This window comes from Heptranchias perlo, chromosome 31 (genome assembly GCF_035084215.1).
Source record: "Heptranchias perlo isolate sHepPer1 chromosome 31, sHepPer1.hap1, whole genome shotgun sequence".
NCBI lineage: Eukaryota > Metazoa > Chordata > Chondrichthyes > Hexanchiformes > Hexanchidae > Heptranchias > Heptranchias perlo.
The window spans coordinates 13,884,950-13,901,410 of NC_090355.1; the positions used below are offsets into that span (position 1 = coordinate 13,884,950).

Below are 16,461 nucleotides of genomic sequence, written 5' to 3' on the forward strand. Positions count from 1 at the left end.
CAAGTTTCATAGAGTAAGGCTTGAACCCACAACCTTCTGACTCAGAAGCAAGTGCATGCACTGAGCCAAGGATAACCCTTGATCACTATCGAATGACCTCTGCTCGAAAGTACACTAATGTCAGATGAGAACAAATTTGGGCTTGGCTATGGTAGTTTCTGGTGTGAAAATGCACCAGCAAGAATTAGTATGTTCAGCAGACAGATGGAGAAAACTGAAGAAAGAAGTACATTTGTATAACTAAAGCAACTTCAGCTGCACAACCACTAGTGATTTTCCTATTTCCTCTATTACAGTTCTATGCAAATTGAACCAAGTCACATATTCTACACTAGAACATAAACAAAATTAAAAGTTAAGAAAATTCTCTCAGTTCAGAGGGCCAAACCAAACCTTCGCGTTAACTGTACCTTGAAAAGCTTTGACTTGGGCATCTCCAGCTGTTACCGAATATAAAGTGTCTGCAATACATCAAAGTGAGTACATGTATTACAAACCCTGCATTTCGTCCATTTCAACAAGGCAGAGTTAAATATATGATGTAGTGTGTTTTAATGTGCAGTAAAGATACTTGGATGCATTCTGAAACAGAAGATGTTCAAACAGGCAATGAAATGATCTGGTCATCTGAAGGAGAGATTTTTTGTTTTCCTTTAGGAAGGAAGGAGTAGAATGGAAACAAATATTGCAGGCCCATAGCCATGTAATGATGCTACAAACATCTTCCTAAAGAGGGTGGAATCTGCTGTCAAACTGCAAATTTTTTTTTAGGGCTGCTCAGTTGTAGACCAGTGGGAACGAAGTTAGCGTAAAATGTCTTGGTTGGTTGCTGTAGTACACTACCATTATGAAACAAATCACTGCATGGGCTAGTGGTGCACTCAACCGCTCTGCAGATATGGTGGCTGCTCCAAGACTTTAGAATCCTGCTGCAAGGCTTAAGTTGCTGCAATCACAGGTGCTGTTAAACAATTTATAACCTCTAAATGCAACTTCCTGATGTGGTATTTGATTCAGCACAAAGTTACCTATATTCAGCCAACTGCAACATCAGTATGAACTTCAAATAAAGGATTCTAAACCCTTACCCACAACTCTACACGTGTTGTACTATATCTTCCACCAGTATATAATATGCAGGAAGCCTTACCCCAGCAGATCTTCAACTGGGTGATACAAAATGTTTTAAGAAATAGATGTTTAAGGTGGCATAATGCCTTGACAAATCCGTGCTTAGCCGAGGAGTGGAAAGTATTGACGAGCTTCTCCAGCATTCTAACTGAGATGAATCAATGAGGAAAGGCACAATAATCACAGAACGTGATCCAGACAGATATTCATAAGGCTTCACTGTTCCCGTAAAATGCCATGAATTTCCCCTTCTGCTGTTCAGGTTAGTGAATGAAGCCACTCTGGGAAACATACGAGGCACCTGGAAACGAGGAGACCTAAAATGGCATGGGAGGAGCAATGCTGCTAAGACATAGGGAGGACAATTATATTCAAAATTAATCCTGTGGGGGAGTACTTTGTAATTGAAAATCCTTTCTTCTTTAAGGCTACATAACACACAAGCTTCAATCTAAATTTAATAACTTACTGGTACGAAGTACTGAAGGAGCCCTTGGATGATGACCTGCCTATTTATTTATTTTAATATGCTTTCTCTTCTATTAAGTAGAATGGCCAATTTGGCTCTCCTTGCACCCAGCAGCTCACGTTTTCCCAAGAGCAGCTTCCTTCATAGACTGTGCTGCCCACACTGTTCCCAGAGGCAGGGAGTGGGGGTAAAATTCAACCTCGGCGGAGATGCTAAACAGCCGGTAGCGGATCGATCACCCATTATACATTCTGCCCGATTTTTCTTTCCATTGAAGTCAACCAAGCTGATGCACTATTAGATGAATTTTATCCCCAGTGACTGTTTCCCCAGTAAACAGCATAAAGCTGCAATGTTCATCTATATCCATACTTTTGCAGTGAAGCATAGAGATGGGATTGTAAATTAGATCATTGATAAGTTCTTAAGAGTATATTTGGGGCTTGCTCTGGGGAAAACTGTTCTACATTTGTACTTACAAATCAGTACTTTTTATATCAGTAAATGAGTCTGCCAAACTTTACTACAAAAAGCAACGATGCAGATACGAAATTCCATCTCACTACCATCATGTGAAAGCAGTTTAATTAGATGAGCAGAATTTAGAGCTCACTTTCACACCCACTATTCATTTCCGAGTCACATGTTTGTTTTGCTGACATTTGTTGTTAGTGGTGGTGCATCAAACTTCATTTGCAACCATTAACGGTCTGCGTTTACACAATGCTTTGAGAAAAAGTTTTTGTGGTACCCTTTCACTGTCAGATGATGTTCCTACTGTGCTTTGCCAGAGGCTTGGGAATGGGTCTCCTGGGAGACTACAGGAGAGGAAAATAGGGAAGAAACAATACAAGGTTAGCTGCGTTAAAAAAAATGCACGTGGGCTTTGTAAGCATCAAACTTTTTTAACATCACAAAGATTCACTCTGTGCAAACGAATGTCAGTGTGAGAAAGGTCCATGCATCAGGTCCCCATGGTCACAGTGAGTTACTTGTACTGTACCTCGTGACGTTCCCCTTGTACTGATGCATTAAACTCCTGGACAGGAGGCCTATGCACAGGTCTCTACCAATTCCATTCGGACTTAGCTGTTGAGGAGGTTCAGGAGACTACGATCTTTGATATTTTCCTTCTTTAAATGAATATACTGCTTTGGCATTTCCAAACAGCCCTGCTGAAATCAGGAACTTGCAACGTGTTAAAATCACATGTGTGAAGTTGACGCACAGCATTCGTAACATATCCGTACTGTGTGTTTTCTTTTCATTCTGTAAATAGAATCCAGGAAAGCATTTCCCTCTGAGATGTACAGATGGTGAAATAACACAGTCATGCTCCCAGCATGTTATGGCAAACAGTTGCAAGGTTTGATACCTGCAGTTTCCCCACGCAAGATTGCATTCAGTCAGGTTAGGAAGAGATGCCAAACAGAGCAATTCCCCAAAGGAGCAAAAACAAAACTAGAAAAAAAAATCAACATGAGGGCAAACTACTCTAGCTTACCGTCATGTACCTCCAAAAAATGAAGGGAAATATATTATGATCCCCTCCTGTTAATTTGAAGGGGATTTTTTTTGCTCAAAAGAATATTCCAGCAGATTCAAGCAATTTTAATGAAACGGAACAGCAGGCCTTTTTTGCACCATTTCAATTCACATTAACAGATGGTTTGAATTAAGCAACTTCAAATTAAGAGTAGGCTGCATATAACTTTTACTAATATTGAGCCTTCATACAGCCACCTCCTGGGCTACTTTTCTTGTCAGCTGGTCCAACCTTTCACAACTTAGCTACAAGTAAAACGTGATACTAATGAAGACTGAAGCAGCAGTCTAAAGTCGCAGTGAATGTTCAGGTTACAAAAGTTAAAACCAGGTCATGAGGCTGAACGCAGAGAGTGGGGAGAAAAGAAATGCGATGGTCACAAATATAGCAGATGGTGAGAGGCCTGGCAAGGAGAAGAGTGGGTACTATAAGTGGTATGCAGCATAAATAATTTAACAGGATACCCATAAACAGTGCTTCAGGTTAAAAAAAATACAATATTTTATAATGTAACAGAGTTATTGAATGAAAGTAAATTCAGGTTCTTTATGAATGGCCCCAGTAGAACAAATATTTATAGATTACAAAAATTTTCTATACAAACGTACCATCATGCCACACAACACCATAACTTCTATTATATATATTTATCCTGAACATATTACTTGCACAAAAAGATATGTAATCACAACTGTGATATACAGTAACTTCAAATTGTATAGTCGCCACAACACTCATCATTTTTAAGCAAAACTGCCCGATTACTATGGAAATGTGGAATTGTGTTCAAGTTGGCAGTTCAAGAAAAATTCCAGTACAAAAGGCTGCATTGGTTCCTACCTTTCCAGTGTTCAGACAGGCTAGGGTATGCTGCAATACCGCAGAACATCATGAAGACAAACAGGAATGATATTAGGCTCCGCTGCAATCTTGATAGCTGTTTCCATTTCTGGTTTGAAAAGTGAATTGTACTTAAAAAGATATAGAGCAGTGGAAGCGAATGTATCTACTTAACAACTTGAGATGGCAAATTCTTAACAGTAACCATTATAAATACCTCACTTAAAATGTGATTGTCATTCTTTCCAAACACGTTATTTTCTTCAGGCAATTTTATTTTATTTCCCCCTATTTTCCACTGATAAGTTTCCTTACACCACATCCCTTCCCTGAGCAAGAGAACAGTTTGGAGAGTCCATCAAAGTCCATCTTTAGCTACCCACCAACAGATGTGTCAATTGCCCCTCTGATTTTTTTTCTCCTTGCTGGTGCAAAAGCACTTACCCTCTATTCAGCAATTCACAGCAGGGGTTAGCAACTCAACAATGACTATGGCACAAACCCACATGCACAACATTTGAAATGTACTGTTATGTTACTGCATTTGCCTAACTTTATTTGGTAGGGGGGCGTGTGCGAGGGGCGTGTTTACAAAATAGTTCGGATCTTGACTGAAAATTTCATATGATTTTAACCTTCATGCTGTGTTTGCAAGCAAACTTTTTTTTTAAAACTGAACCTCGGCTGACTATTCCTCTCCATTACCCAGTGGTACTGTGGCCAATCGGAATGCCTCAGCTGCTGCCCCAGGCTGGATCAGAAACTGAACCTGAGCCCTGCTTACCACTATACTAGACCTTTACCCCGAGGTATCCAAATTGCAACCCTGAAGCATTGACAATCTAATCCTTGACATCCAGAGTGCCGACGCCCTATGAGTGTATATTTCTTATTTGCTGGTTTGTCCTATTCAAATTGTGGGCCTGAAGGTTTGGAAAGGAGCTGTTTTTTTGGCATTGTGGCCTCATTGGTGGATCAATCCTAAATAAGGGCCCCAAAATCATTTAATCAGCAATTGATGCAAATTAGTTGGAACTTGGATTTAAGTTTTATACATGGTCACCACGTATTGCATGCGTTCAGCCCACAAAAACTAAAGCTTGGTCACCCCTGAAATAGGTCAGTGGGGCAACTTAACATGAACAGCAATGCAGCAGCTCCTGAAAAGAATTCACTCCCAGAGCCACATTAGTACAATCATAAACATTCACATTGGCAAGGGTAATTTTATGAAAGCACAGGGCAGTGGGATGCTGTAATTCTACAAACTCCGCCGGCTTTTTCCAATCACAAGGTGGCATACTCTGTTGAGTATCCAGTCTTAGATAACTATTGCATGGAAAATACAAACTCATGTTGAACTAAACGCAATGAGAAACAGTTGAAGAAAAACCTACTGATCGGTCTATGAAGAGCCAACTAAGTAACACGCAATAGCAGCTTCTATACATATTTTGAGTATCGCCCAATTTGAAATCAGTAAACTCTGTCCCTCCTTCCAGCAATGCGTGAAGGGAATTGAGAGAGATGTTCAGTCACATTGTCCTTTCACATCATGCTACACCCAAGCAGAATATGAATAATGACATCCCACTCACGGATAAGCACAAAAACCATCAAAATCTAGAAAATAACTTATTACTTGGAGCTTAACCCTTCATCTGAACAAAAAAACCTTCATGTGACATAAATACCAAGTACCGCCCCCTCTCTCACCCCCATTCAACAGACTGGTGTTGCCTTTAAACACAGGGTCCAATCAATGGGCTCTTAAAACAAACAGCATTTACTTCTGATCTGTAAAATAATTAGGTTGTTTTGTCCTTTTCATCCGACTAAAGCCACTGTCTCCCAACTCAACCTCAGACTCCACAGGTATTGATGAGGATACTGCATAATTTGTCTTACCCTCCAACAGGATTGCCTCCTCCAGGTCTTACTGTTGTCATAGTTCCTTCCAGCCTGATTACCCAGCGTCACTGATATAAAGTCCCTCTGCTGCGGCGAATACATCCTTCAATCTCCTGGGAGGATGACACTTTCCAGTACACTGCAAGTTGATTTAATGGGAAAGCATTTATACTTTCCTTATTTTTAAACACAAAATGCACAAGAGCTCCTTGGGAGCAATTAAGTTTTTCTTTCCAGCTACAGAGTAAAATAGGTTATAGTTCTCAAGGTAACATCTGTTAACACAAAAAGCATTTTTATAATGCATGATGTAGCAGCCTTCAAAAATGTATTTAGGGGTTGGAGATGGAATAGGAACAGGAGTAGGCTACTTGTTCCCTCAAGCATGTTCTGCCATTCAATTAGATCATGGCTGATCTGTATCTTAACTCCATCTGCCCAACTTGGTTCTGTAATCCTTAATATCCTCATCTAACAAAACTCTTCCAATCTCAGTTTTGAAATTTTCAATTGACCCCCAGCCTCAACAGCTTTTTGGGGGGGGGGGGGGGGGGGGGAGTGTTCCAGATATCCACTACCCTTTGTGTGGAGAAGTACTTGCTGACATCATCCTTGAACGGCCTAGCTCTAATTTTAAGATTATGCCTCGTTGTTCTGGGCTCCCCCTGCCAGTGGAAATAAGAGCAGAAGCTTCAACCTCTTCACTACCTTTCCACAATTCTTCAATAACCAATGTGAATCTCAAAGTGATGCAGATATGGTCCGTGTCTTGTCTGGTTCCTTTGGGCCAGCCAAGGAAGATCATGGGTTGCAACCTTTTCTTAAAAGGACACAATACATGGTGTCCCTTAGAATCATAGAATGATTACAGAACAGGAGGCCATTTTGCCCATCGAGCCCATGCCGGCCCTTTGTAAGAGCAATCCAGTTAGTCCCATTGCCCCGCTTGTTCCCCGCAGCACTGCAAACTTTTTCCCTTCAAGTATTTATGCAATTCCTTTTTGAAAGCCCTGATTGAATCTGCTTCCACCACCCTTTCAGGCAGCGCGTTCCAGATCATAACTACTCACTGCATAAAAAAGCTTTTCCTCACGTTGCCTTTGGTTCTTTTGCCAATCACCTTAAATCTGTGTCCTCTGGTTTTCGACCTTTCCGCCAATGGGAACAGTTTCTCTTTATTTACTTTGTCTAAACCCTTCGTGATTTTGAACACTTCTATCAAATTTCCTCTCAACCTTCTCTGCTCCAAGGAGAACAACCCCTTGGAGTTGGAGTCTCCAGTCTACCCATGTAACTGAAGTCCCTCATCCCTGGAACCATGCTAATAAATCTTTTCTGCATCCTCTCTAAGGCCTTCACATCCTTCCTAAAGTACTGTGCCCAGAATTGGACACAATACTCCAGTTGTGGCCGAACCACTGTTTTATAAAGGTTCAACATAACTTCCTTGTTTAGCTCAAAGCAATTAGGCAGGCTTAGACCATCAAAACTATATTTTGCATCTTTTCTAAGAAACAGTAGTTTAATACCATGCAAGTCATGGTTTTGTTAATTCACAGGGTAGACCCCCCCTCCCCACCCCTACTCCTATTGGATTGTCTGGTTTATAAGCTAAAATGGAAACCATCTTGGGCAGCATATGGCAGACATTATCTTAACACACTTGAACTTCTGGTTTGCATCCCAGAAATTTCTCAACGTTAGTACTGTCCCACCAATTAATATTCATTCCACTAGTAATATAGATCCAAAACTTTGTAAATTGTTCATTAGCTAGCACTGGTGAACTTAGATAGCTGTGAGCTCTACACATGGGCCATTTGTAAAAAGAACATTTTGCACAGAAACGATGGCCAACATTCAATGTGGGCATACACTCTAAGCAGATTTGCTTATAGATGAATTTTGTTTTGTAAAATCTCATCTGTTGTGAGTGTAGCTCAAAGTGTCTTGACAAAGAGAGAACCTGTCAAACTTTACCAATGGCAACAATTCAAGGAACACTGTTATTAGGACCAATCGTCAAATCTCTGCCCACCCGTGCCAAACCAGTGGAAATGACAGTTTGTTACTGCAGGGAGATAAGAAAGTTTAATTTAAACTTTTTATAACCTAAATTTCTATATTCCACTGCATGGTGTTGGAAATCAGTTTCTAATACATATGCACAACTGGAGTGCTGCAAAAATAGGACTCTTAACCGATTATTTTTAAAAAGCTGGAAAACACCAGGTGCATTGATAGCACAGACTCACACCAATGATTTCCCAATGAGATGCCTACCGAATAGTTCATTATGTTTATACTTGTTTCATATCTTAAAGTGACCTGCATTACCAAAACAGGTCAAATAGCTGATAACTAGAGCAGTAAGTTTGAAGCACATTTCTAAGAGGAATTGGTCAGAAATATCAGCATACCTTTATCATGCTAAACTACTAATATTAAAAATATTCAATGAAACTTTTTCCATTTCAAATGATTTTCACTGAACACATACTTCAGAGGTTAACACATAAAATAACACTGAATGATCAGTGACAATATGCACTGTTTCAAAAATGAATATATAAAGAGGCACTGCAACATTAACTCTTGAACTATTGGAGCAACACTTCATAGAATGTACTGCACAGAAACAGGCCATTCGGCTCAACTGGTCCACGCCAGTGTTTATGCTCCATACAAGCTTTCCCCACCCCTCTTTGACCCTATCAGCATACCCTTCTATTCCTTTCTCCCTCATGTACTTATCTAGCTTCCCCTTAACTGCATCTATGCTATTCGTCTCCACTACTCCTTGTGGTAATGAGATCCACATTCTAACCATCTTCTGGGTAAAGAAATTTCTTCGGAATTCCCTATTGGATTTATTCGTGACTATCTTATTTATGGCCCTTAGTTTTGGTCTCCACCACGAGTGGAAACACCTTCTCTTCGCCTACCCTATCAGACCCTTTCATAATCTTAAAGATCTCCATCAGCTCACTCCTCAGCCTTCCCTATTCTGGAGAAGAGAGACCCAGCCTGTTCAGTCCTTCCCAAAAGGTATAACCTGAGTTCGGGTATCATCCTTGTAAACCTTTTCTGCACCTTCTCCAGTGCCTTTATATCATTTTTATAATATGGAGACCAGAACTGTGCACAGTACTCTAAGTGGGGACTAACCATAGTTCCATACAAGTTCAACATAACTTCTCTGCTTTTCAATTCTAACCCTCTGGAAATGAACCCGTGCTTTATTTGCTTTTTTATGGCCTTATTAATCTGCGTCGCTACTTTTAGTGATTTGTGCATCTGCACCCCGAGATCTCTTTGCTCCTCTACCCCATTAGACTCTTATTTTCCAAGGAGTATGTAGACTCCTTAGTCTTCCTCCGAAAATACACCACCTCACATTTATCTATATTGAAATTCATTTGCCATTTACAAGCCCATTCTGAAGTTTATTAATGTCTTGTATTTTGCTGCAGTCTTCCTCAGTATTAACTGTACCCCCCAATTTGGTGTCATCCACAAATTTTGAAGTTGTACTTCCGATTCCAGAGCCCAAACTAATTTATACTTCTTTAAAATATAGTGGATATAACATAAGCACGATTTGTAACCTTACCATAGTAAATAAAAACTGCCGTAAATCACCATCAACAGCGATTTTCACTGCAGACTGGTGTACGAAGCTGTAAATATTTCTTCCCCATCACCACCCGACAAGAAAGAGGAGGAAGGAAGGTTACAAAACACTGTGAGAGTGTGTTGGGGAAATAAGCAATTTAAACATAGGCAGGAAGGTTTATCTGGTTAAGGTGGTGAGAGAGACAGTGCAGTATTAGCATGGATTAAAAAAAAAATCAAGCACGCACAACAGTAGGGAAGAGCATGAAGCTACTGAATGCAACATCATCTCTTTTCTTCAGTCACCTAATGCCTAACTACTGTACCCCCAAGAATGAATGTAATTAGAAGTTATTTTCAGATGCTTTTAGTTACACTCACAAATTTCTCTTCCATCAAGCAGAGACATTGGCAGAAGTTACAGATATACATATATTTCAAACAGTCAAGATGCAATGAAGACTAGATTCAATTTTCAGAATGATTACATTTCTGCACTAGGTCCGAATGCCTTTTTAAGGTACAAAATAAGATGCACACTGTTTTTCAAAAATTGCTCTCTGCAATAGTATTAAGCATTTGAGTATAGAACATATTAACTGTGATGTTTATGGGTTACAAAGAATTACACAGAATTTACGACACAGAAACAGGCCATTCGGCCCAACAGGTCCATGCTAGTGTTTGTGCTCCACACGAGCTTCCTCCCTCCCTACTTCATCTAACCCATCAGCATATCTTTCTATTCCTTTCTCCCTCGTGTTTATTTAGCTTGCCCTTAAATGCAATGTTGAGTTAATGATCATACACACTCAAGTGGAAAATTCCCATTAATGCCAAACATTTAACTAAATCCAATGTGTAATGAGGTAAGTCGCAAAAAAAATTAAAATCTATGTGGTTTTCATTAACTGCAGCAATAACAACTTGCATTTATATAGTGCCTTTAACATAGAAAAATGTCCCAAGGCACTACCTTAATTAATTTAACAAATTATTAAATACAGATGAAACTAATTTAGAATTGTTCTTTAAGAAAATGGAAAGTTACTTTAAAAAGTCAATTTAAACTAAAATGTATCTCTTTGTAGCAACAATTCCCCTGGTTAAATATAGATAGGCAGATTTTCTTAATAAACTCATTACCATAGGTAAGTTTTATCAGTCTCTCTCTCATCAAGGCTCTGAAGCTCACTAAAATTATTAATAAAAAACTAAAATAATTCCCTGTGTATAAAACTGTCAACTGTCTTTCATTAGCGATTAAACTGCCATGAACAATTTTTGTTAATGAAACAAAAATTATAAAGTAAAAGCAAAAAGTTACAACACAAACCTTATGTTGAGAGTTGCTACACGTTCATGAACACTTTAGTTTTTAAAGTTATTAATCAAATAAGCCTCGGGGGTGGGGGGAGGGGTGGCGAAGGTAAATTACTGAACTTGACACATGGCAAGTTCAAGTTTATCCGTATATCCCAAAAGACAAAAGATTTGTTTCTAATGAAGTCTGACCTTTTAGAAAGTCTGAATAAGATCTGCAGAAAAGAAGCAGCTTTTCCCCTCCGCACCCACTAATCTCATCTACACCACAGGCAAATCAATTCAGTGCGCCCTTGTAGCTGTCAGTTCAGCGGCAAAGCCAGAAGGCTGGGAATGTGTCACCTGCACAATGGTTGACATGAGGAAAATTCTGTAAACGGCAGTAAAAATCAGCTAAGAGTGGTACTGACTATGAAAATGTGTCAATCATCAAAACAGGCAACAATTTTTGAATCAAAATGTGCAACAGTCATTCCCCATAAGCACCAGTTGGCACAAAGCATGTTGCATGTGGGAATGGGAGAAGAAACTGAAAAAGAGTAGTAAATAATCCATATTAAAAAAAAATGTGGGAAGCAAACTGAGAAACATGGATAAAGTATTGTAATTATTAACTCAATTTTCATCAGTTGTGCATTGCAATTGCACAGGGGACAATCTTACTCAAAAAAAATGAGCAAATGAAATGTTTATTTTTATGAGTAAGATTTAAAAAGGTTACATATTTTTAATTTATATGTCTTGATCCATTCGATTGAACAAAACTAAATCCAGTTAAATGACAAGCAACATTTTTCTAACATGAAACTATCAACATTGGAGGAATGTTAGGAGTGAGGTTTGGACTTGAAGCCGGACTAAGGCGAGATGAAAATCCCATTTAAACACAAGTTGGGTTTTGGAAATTAAAAAATGTAATTAATTTAATTTAAATTAAAAGCAGGTTAGAGTTTGTTAAAAGCCCAGGAATGGTCGAACCGCAGGCGGGTGACCTGCCAGATGTGGGAGGGGCATCCGGTCAGCGGCCCAGTCCAGTCTCGGGACTCAGTCCACTCCCCCGCTGTGATGGGGCTTTAAACCGGCTCCACCGCCCTCCCCGTCCCGCCAACAGCTGTGGTCTGTCCTCGGAACTACCGGCCGGGGACGCGGCCTACCCGCCGGGAACCAGCGCTGACAGGACGGCAGCGGCCGGGACCCGAGTTTCCCACCGCACGGATAGTGCCCGGGACCAGGCTGTCCCTATTGGGAGGGCTCGTGTCCCCCTGTCCGTCCATCCCTCCCGACCGCGACCCGGCCCACAGACACCGCTCCCCCTCACCTTCCAGTCGCTCTCCCAGGCTTCGGCTCCAGCTCCGCCCCGCCCCCAACGTCACTACCGCTATAATGAAGACCCGCCCACTGAGCACCAATCTTGACCCCAAACCACAATCGGTAACAACGATTGCAGTAATGGTGAGAACACTGACAATTATTTCCATAACACTAATAACCATCACAATCACAGCAACAACTATTGCAATGTCAATAACCATTGCAAACACAGCAACTATTGCAATATCAATAACCATCGCAATCACAGCAACAACTATTGCAATATCAATAACCATTGCAAACACAGCAACTATTGCAATATCAATAACCATTGCAAACACAGCAACAACTATTGCAATATCAATAACCATCACAATCACAGCAACAACTATTGCAATATCAATAACCATTGCAAACACAGCAACTATTGCAATATCAATAACCATCGCAATCACAGCAACAACTATTGCAATATCAATAACCATGGCAAACACAGCAACTATTGCAATATCAATAACCATCGCAATCACAGCAACAACTATTGCAATATCAATAACCATTGCAATCACAGAATTGTATTCCAGCACAATCCGTAACCTCAGGGCCCGGCATATTCCTCACTCTACCATTACCAACATGCCAGGGGATCAACCCTGGTTCAATGAAGAGTGTAGAAGAGCATGCCAGGAGCAGCATCAGGCGTTCATAAAAATGAGTTGCCAACCTGGTGAAGCTACAACACAGGACGACATGCATGCTAAACAGCAGAAGCAACATGCGATAGACAGAGCTAAGCGATTCCACAACCAACGGATCAGATCAAAGCTCTGCAGTCCTGCCACATCCAGTCGTGAATGGTGGTGGACAGTTAAACAACTAACGGGGCGAGGAGGCTCTGTAAACATCCCCATCCTCAAAGATGGCGGAGTCCAGCACGTGAGTGCAAAAGACAAGGCTGAAGCGTTTGCAACCATCTTCAGCCAGAAGTGCCGAGTGGATGATCCATCTCGGCCTCCTCCCGATATCCCCACCATCACAGAAGCCAGTCTTCAGCCAATTCGATTCACTCCACGTGATATCAAGAAACGGCTGAGTGCACTGGATACAACAAAGACTAAGGGCCCCGACAACATTCCGGCTGTTGTGCTGAAGACTTGTGCTCCAGAACTAGCTGTGCCTTTAGCCAAGCTGTTCCAGTACGGCTACAACACTGGCATCTACCCGACAATGTGGAAAATTGCCCAGGTATGTCCTGTCCACAAAAAGCAGGACAAATCCAATCCGGCCAATTACCGCCCCATCAGTCTCAATCATCAGCAAAGTGATGGAAGGTGTCGTCGACAGTGCTATTGAGCGGCACTTACTCACCAATAACCTGCTCACCGATGCTCAGTTTGGGTTCCGCCAGGACCACTCGGCTCCAGACCTCATTACAGCCTTGGTCCAAACATGGACAAAAGAGCTGAATTCCAGAGGTGAGGTGAGAGTGACTGCCCTTGACATCAAGGCAGCATTTGACCGAGTGTGGCACCAAGGAGCCCTAGTAAAATTGAAGTCAATGGGAATCGGGGAAAACTCTCCAGTGGCTGGAGTCATACCTAGCACAAAGGAAGATGGTAGTGGTTGTTGGAGGCCAATCATCCCAGCCCCAGGACATTGCTGCAGGAGTTCCTCAGGGCAGTTTCCTCAGCCCAACCATCTTCAGCTGCTTCATCAATGACCATCCCTCCATCATAAGGTCAGAAATGGGGATGTTCGCTGATGATTGCAGTGTTCAGTTCCATTCGCAACACCTCAGATAATGAAGCTGTCCGTGCCCGCATGCAGCAAGACCTGGACAATGTCCAGGCTTACACTGATAAGTGGCAAGTAACATTCGCACCGGACAAGTGCCAGGCAATGACCATCTCCAACAAAAGAGAGTCTAACTACCTCCCCTTGACATTCAACGGCATTACCATCGCCGAATCCCCTACCATCAACACCCTGGGGGTCACCATTGACCAGAAACTTAACTGGACTAGCCATATAAATACTGTGGCTACGAGAGCAGGTCAGAGGCTGGGTATTCTGCGGCGAGTGACACACCTCCTGACTCCCCATAGCCTTTCCACCATCTATAAGGCGCAAGTCAGGATTGTGATGGAATACTCTCCACTTGCCTGGATGAGTGCAGCTCCAACAACACTCAAGAAGCTCGACACCATCCAGGACATAGCAGCCCGCTTGATTGGCACCCCATCCACCACCTTAAACATTCACTCCCTTCACCACCGGCGCACTGTGGCTGCAGTGTGTACCATCCACAGGATACACTGCAGCAACCCGCCAAGGCTTCTTCAACAGCACCTCCCAAACCCGCGACCTCGACCGCCTAGAAGTACAAGGGCAGCAGGCACATGGGAACAACACCACCTGCACGTTCCCCTCCAAGTCACACACCATTCCGACTTGGAAATATATCACCGTTCCTTCATCGTCGCTGTGGGAGAACCTTCATCACATGGACTGCAGCGGTTCAAGAAGGCGGCTCACCACCACCTTCTCAAGGGCAATTAGGGATGGGCAATAAATGCTGGTCTTGCCAGCGATGCCCACATCCCATGAACGAATAAAAAAAAAATCAATAACCATCGCAATCACAGCAACAACTATTGCACTATCAATAACCATTGCAATATCAGCAACAACCATTGCAACAACAACCCTCAATGTAGTAAAATGTCCAAAGGTGCTTCACAGGAGCGTTATCAAACAAAATTTGACACCGAGCCACACAAGGAGACATTAGGACAGGTATCCAAAAGCTTGGTTAAAGAGGTAGGTTTTAACGAGCTTAAAGGAGAAGGCAGGGAGGTTTAGGGAGGGAATTCCAGAGCTTGGGGCCTAGGCAGCTGAAGGCACCAGTGGTGGAACGATTAAAACCGGGGATGCACAAGAGGCCAGAATTGGAGGAGTGCAGAGATCGCAGAAGGTTGTAGGGCTGGAGGAGGTTACAGTGATAGGGAGGGGCGAGGCCATGGAGGGATTTCAAAACAAGGATGAGAATTTTAAAATTGAGATGTTGCCGGACTGGGAGCCAATGTCGGTCAGCGAGCACATGGTGATGTGTGAATGGGACTTGGTGCGAGTTAGTATACGGGCAGCAGAGTTTTGGATGAGCGGAAGATGGGAGGCCAGCTAGGAGAGCATTGGAATAGTCCAGTCTGGAGATAACTAAAGCATGGATGAAGGTTTCAGCAGCAGATGAGCTGAGGCAGCGGCAGAGACGGGCGATATTACAGAGGTGGAAATAGGCGGTCTTGGTGATGGAGCGGATATGTGGTCAGAAGCTCGTCTCAGGATCAAATGGGGTGCCAAAGTTGCGACCTTGAATAACAACAGCAACCATTGCAATAACACTAACAACAATTTCAATAACAGCGATAACCATTGCAGTAACAGTAAGAGCAGCAACAGTAATAACCATCACAATAATAGTAAAAGCAACAGTAAAAATATTTACAATAACATTAAGGACAATAGTAACAACCATTACAATAAAATGAACCACCATTTCAATAACAGCAATAATAACAGAAACAGCAGCGGTTATATAAATAGCAACAGTAACATGAAAAATAGCAATAACAGAAGCAGAAGTGGTAAAAGCAACAGAAATAGCAATAATAGTAACAAAAGCGATTTGCATTTATATAGTGCCTCTAATGTACAAAATGTCCCAATGTCCTTTACAGAGTAATAAGAGTAAAGGAAACGCTGAACCAAAGGAAAGGGTTTCGGAGGGGTGGTTGAATGCTTGAGTGAAATAATGGGTTTTGAAAAGGTTTGCAAAGGAGGAAGGATAGGTGAGGAGGTGAAGGGGTTTAGGCATGGAGTTACAGAAAAAAACAGTGGCTAGGTAGCCGAAAGCTTTGCCACTGCTGTTGGGGCTAAGGGACATTGTTGGCACAGAAGTGTCGAGTTGGAAGAATGGAGAGTACAGGAGGGGAAGTAAATCTGGTGACAGTTGAATAGGTAGGGTGGAGCGAGGCAATGGACGAATTTGAAGGCGAGAATGAGGATTTTAAATTCAATGTGTTTTCGAAGACGGGAAGCCAGTGTAGATACAGGAGGATGGGTACATAGGTGAGGCAGGGCAGGAAACTGGCAGCTGCATTTTGGACAAGATGGCATTTTTGGATCCTGAATGAAGAAAATCCAGCAAGGTGAGCATTGGATAATCATCTCTGGAGGTGATAAATGCATGGATAAGAAGGGGTGGAGAAATCTTACTCTGCATGCACTTGTCAACTTTTTTCTTTATATATTCTTA

At 41.9% G+C, this 16,461-nt stretch overlaps 1 protein-coding gene across 8 annotated transcripts in view; it reads right to left on the minus strand.

The window, feature by feature from the left end:
- The window catches only part of man1b1b (mannosidase, alpha, class 1B, member 1b), a 51,106-nt gene extending 38,911 nt beyond the window's left edge, over positions 1 to 12,195 (minus strand). For 3 of the 8 annotated variants that reach the window (XM_067969601.1, XM_067969598.1, XM_067969594.1), the window contains exons 1-4: positions 12,154 to 12,195; positions 5,895 to 6,036; positions 3,987 to 4,095; positions 411 to 461 (exon numbers count right to left, since the gene is read on the minus strand). In XM_067969601.1, coding sequence (XP_067825702.1) covers positions 411 to 461; positions 3,987 to 4,095; positions 5,895 to 5,999 — 265 coding nt within the window. In that variant the 5' untranslated portion in view covers positions 6,000 to 6,036; positions 12,154 to 12,195. Of the gene's footprint in view, positions 1 to 410; positions 462 to 3,986; positions 4,096 to 5,894; positions 6,037 to 9,510; positions 9,729 to 11,027; positions 11,172 to 12,153 lie in introns of those variants that run through there. The other 5 variants (XM_067969600.1, XM_067969599.1, XM_067969596.1 and 2 more) reach the window with 4 other exon arrangements.
- Positions 12,196 to 16,461: the final 4,266 nt, after the last annotated feature.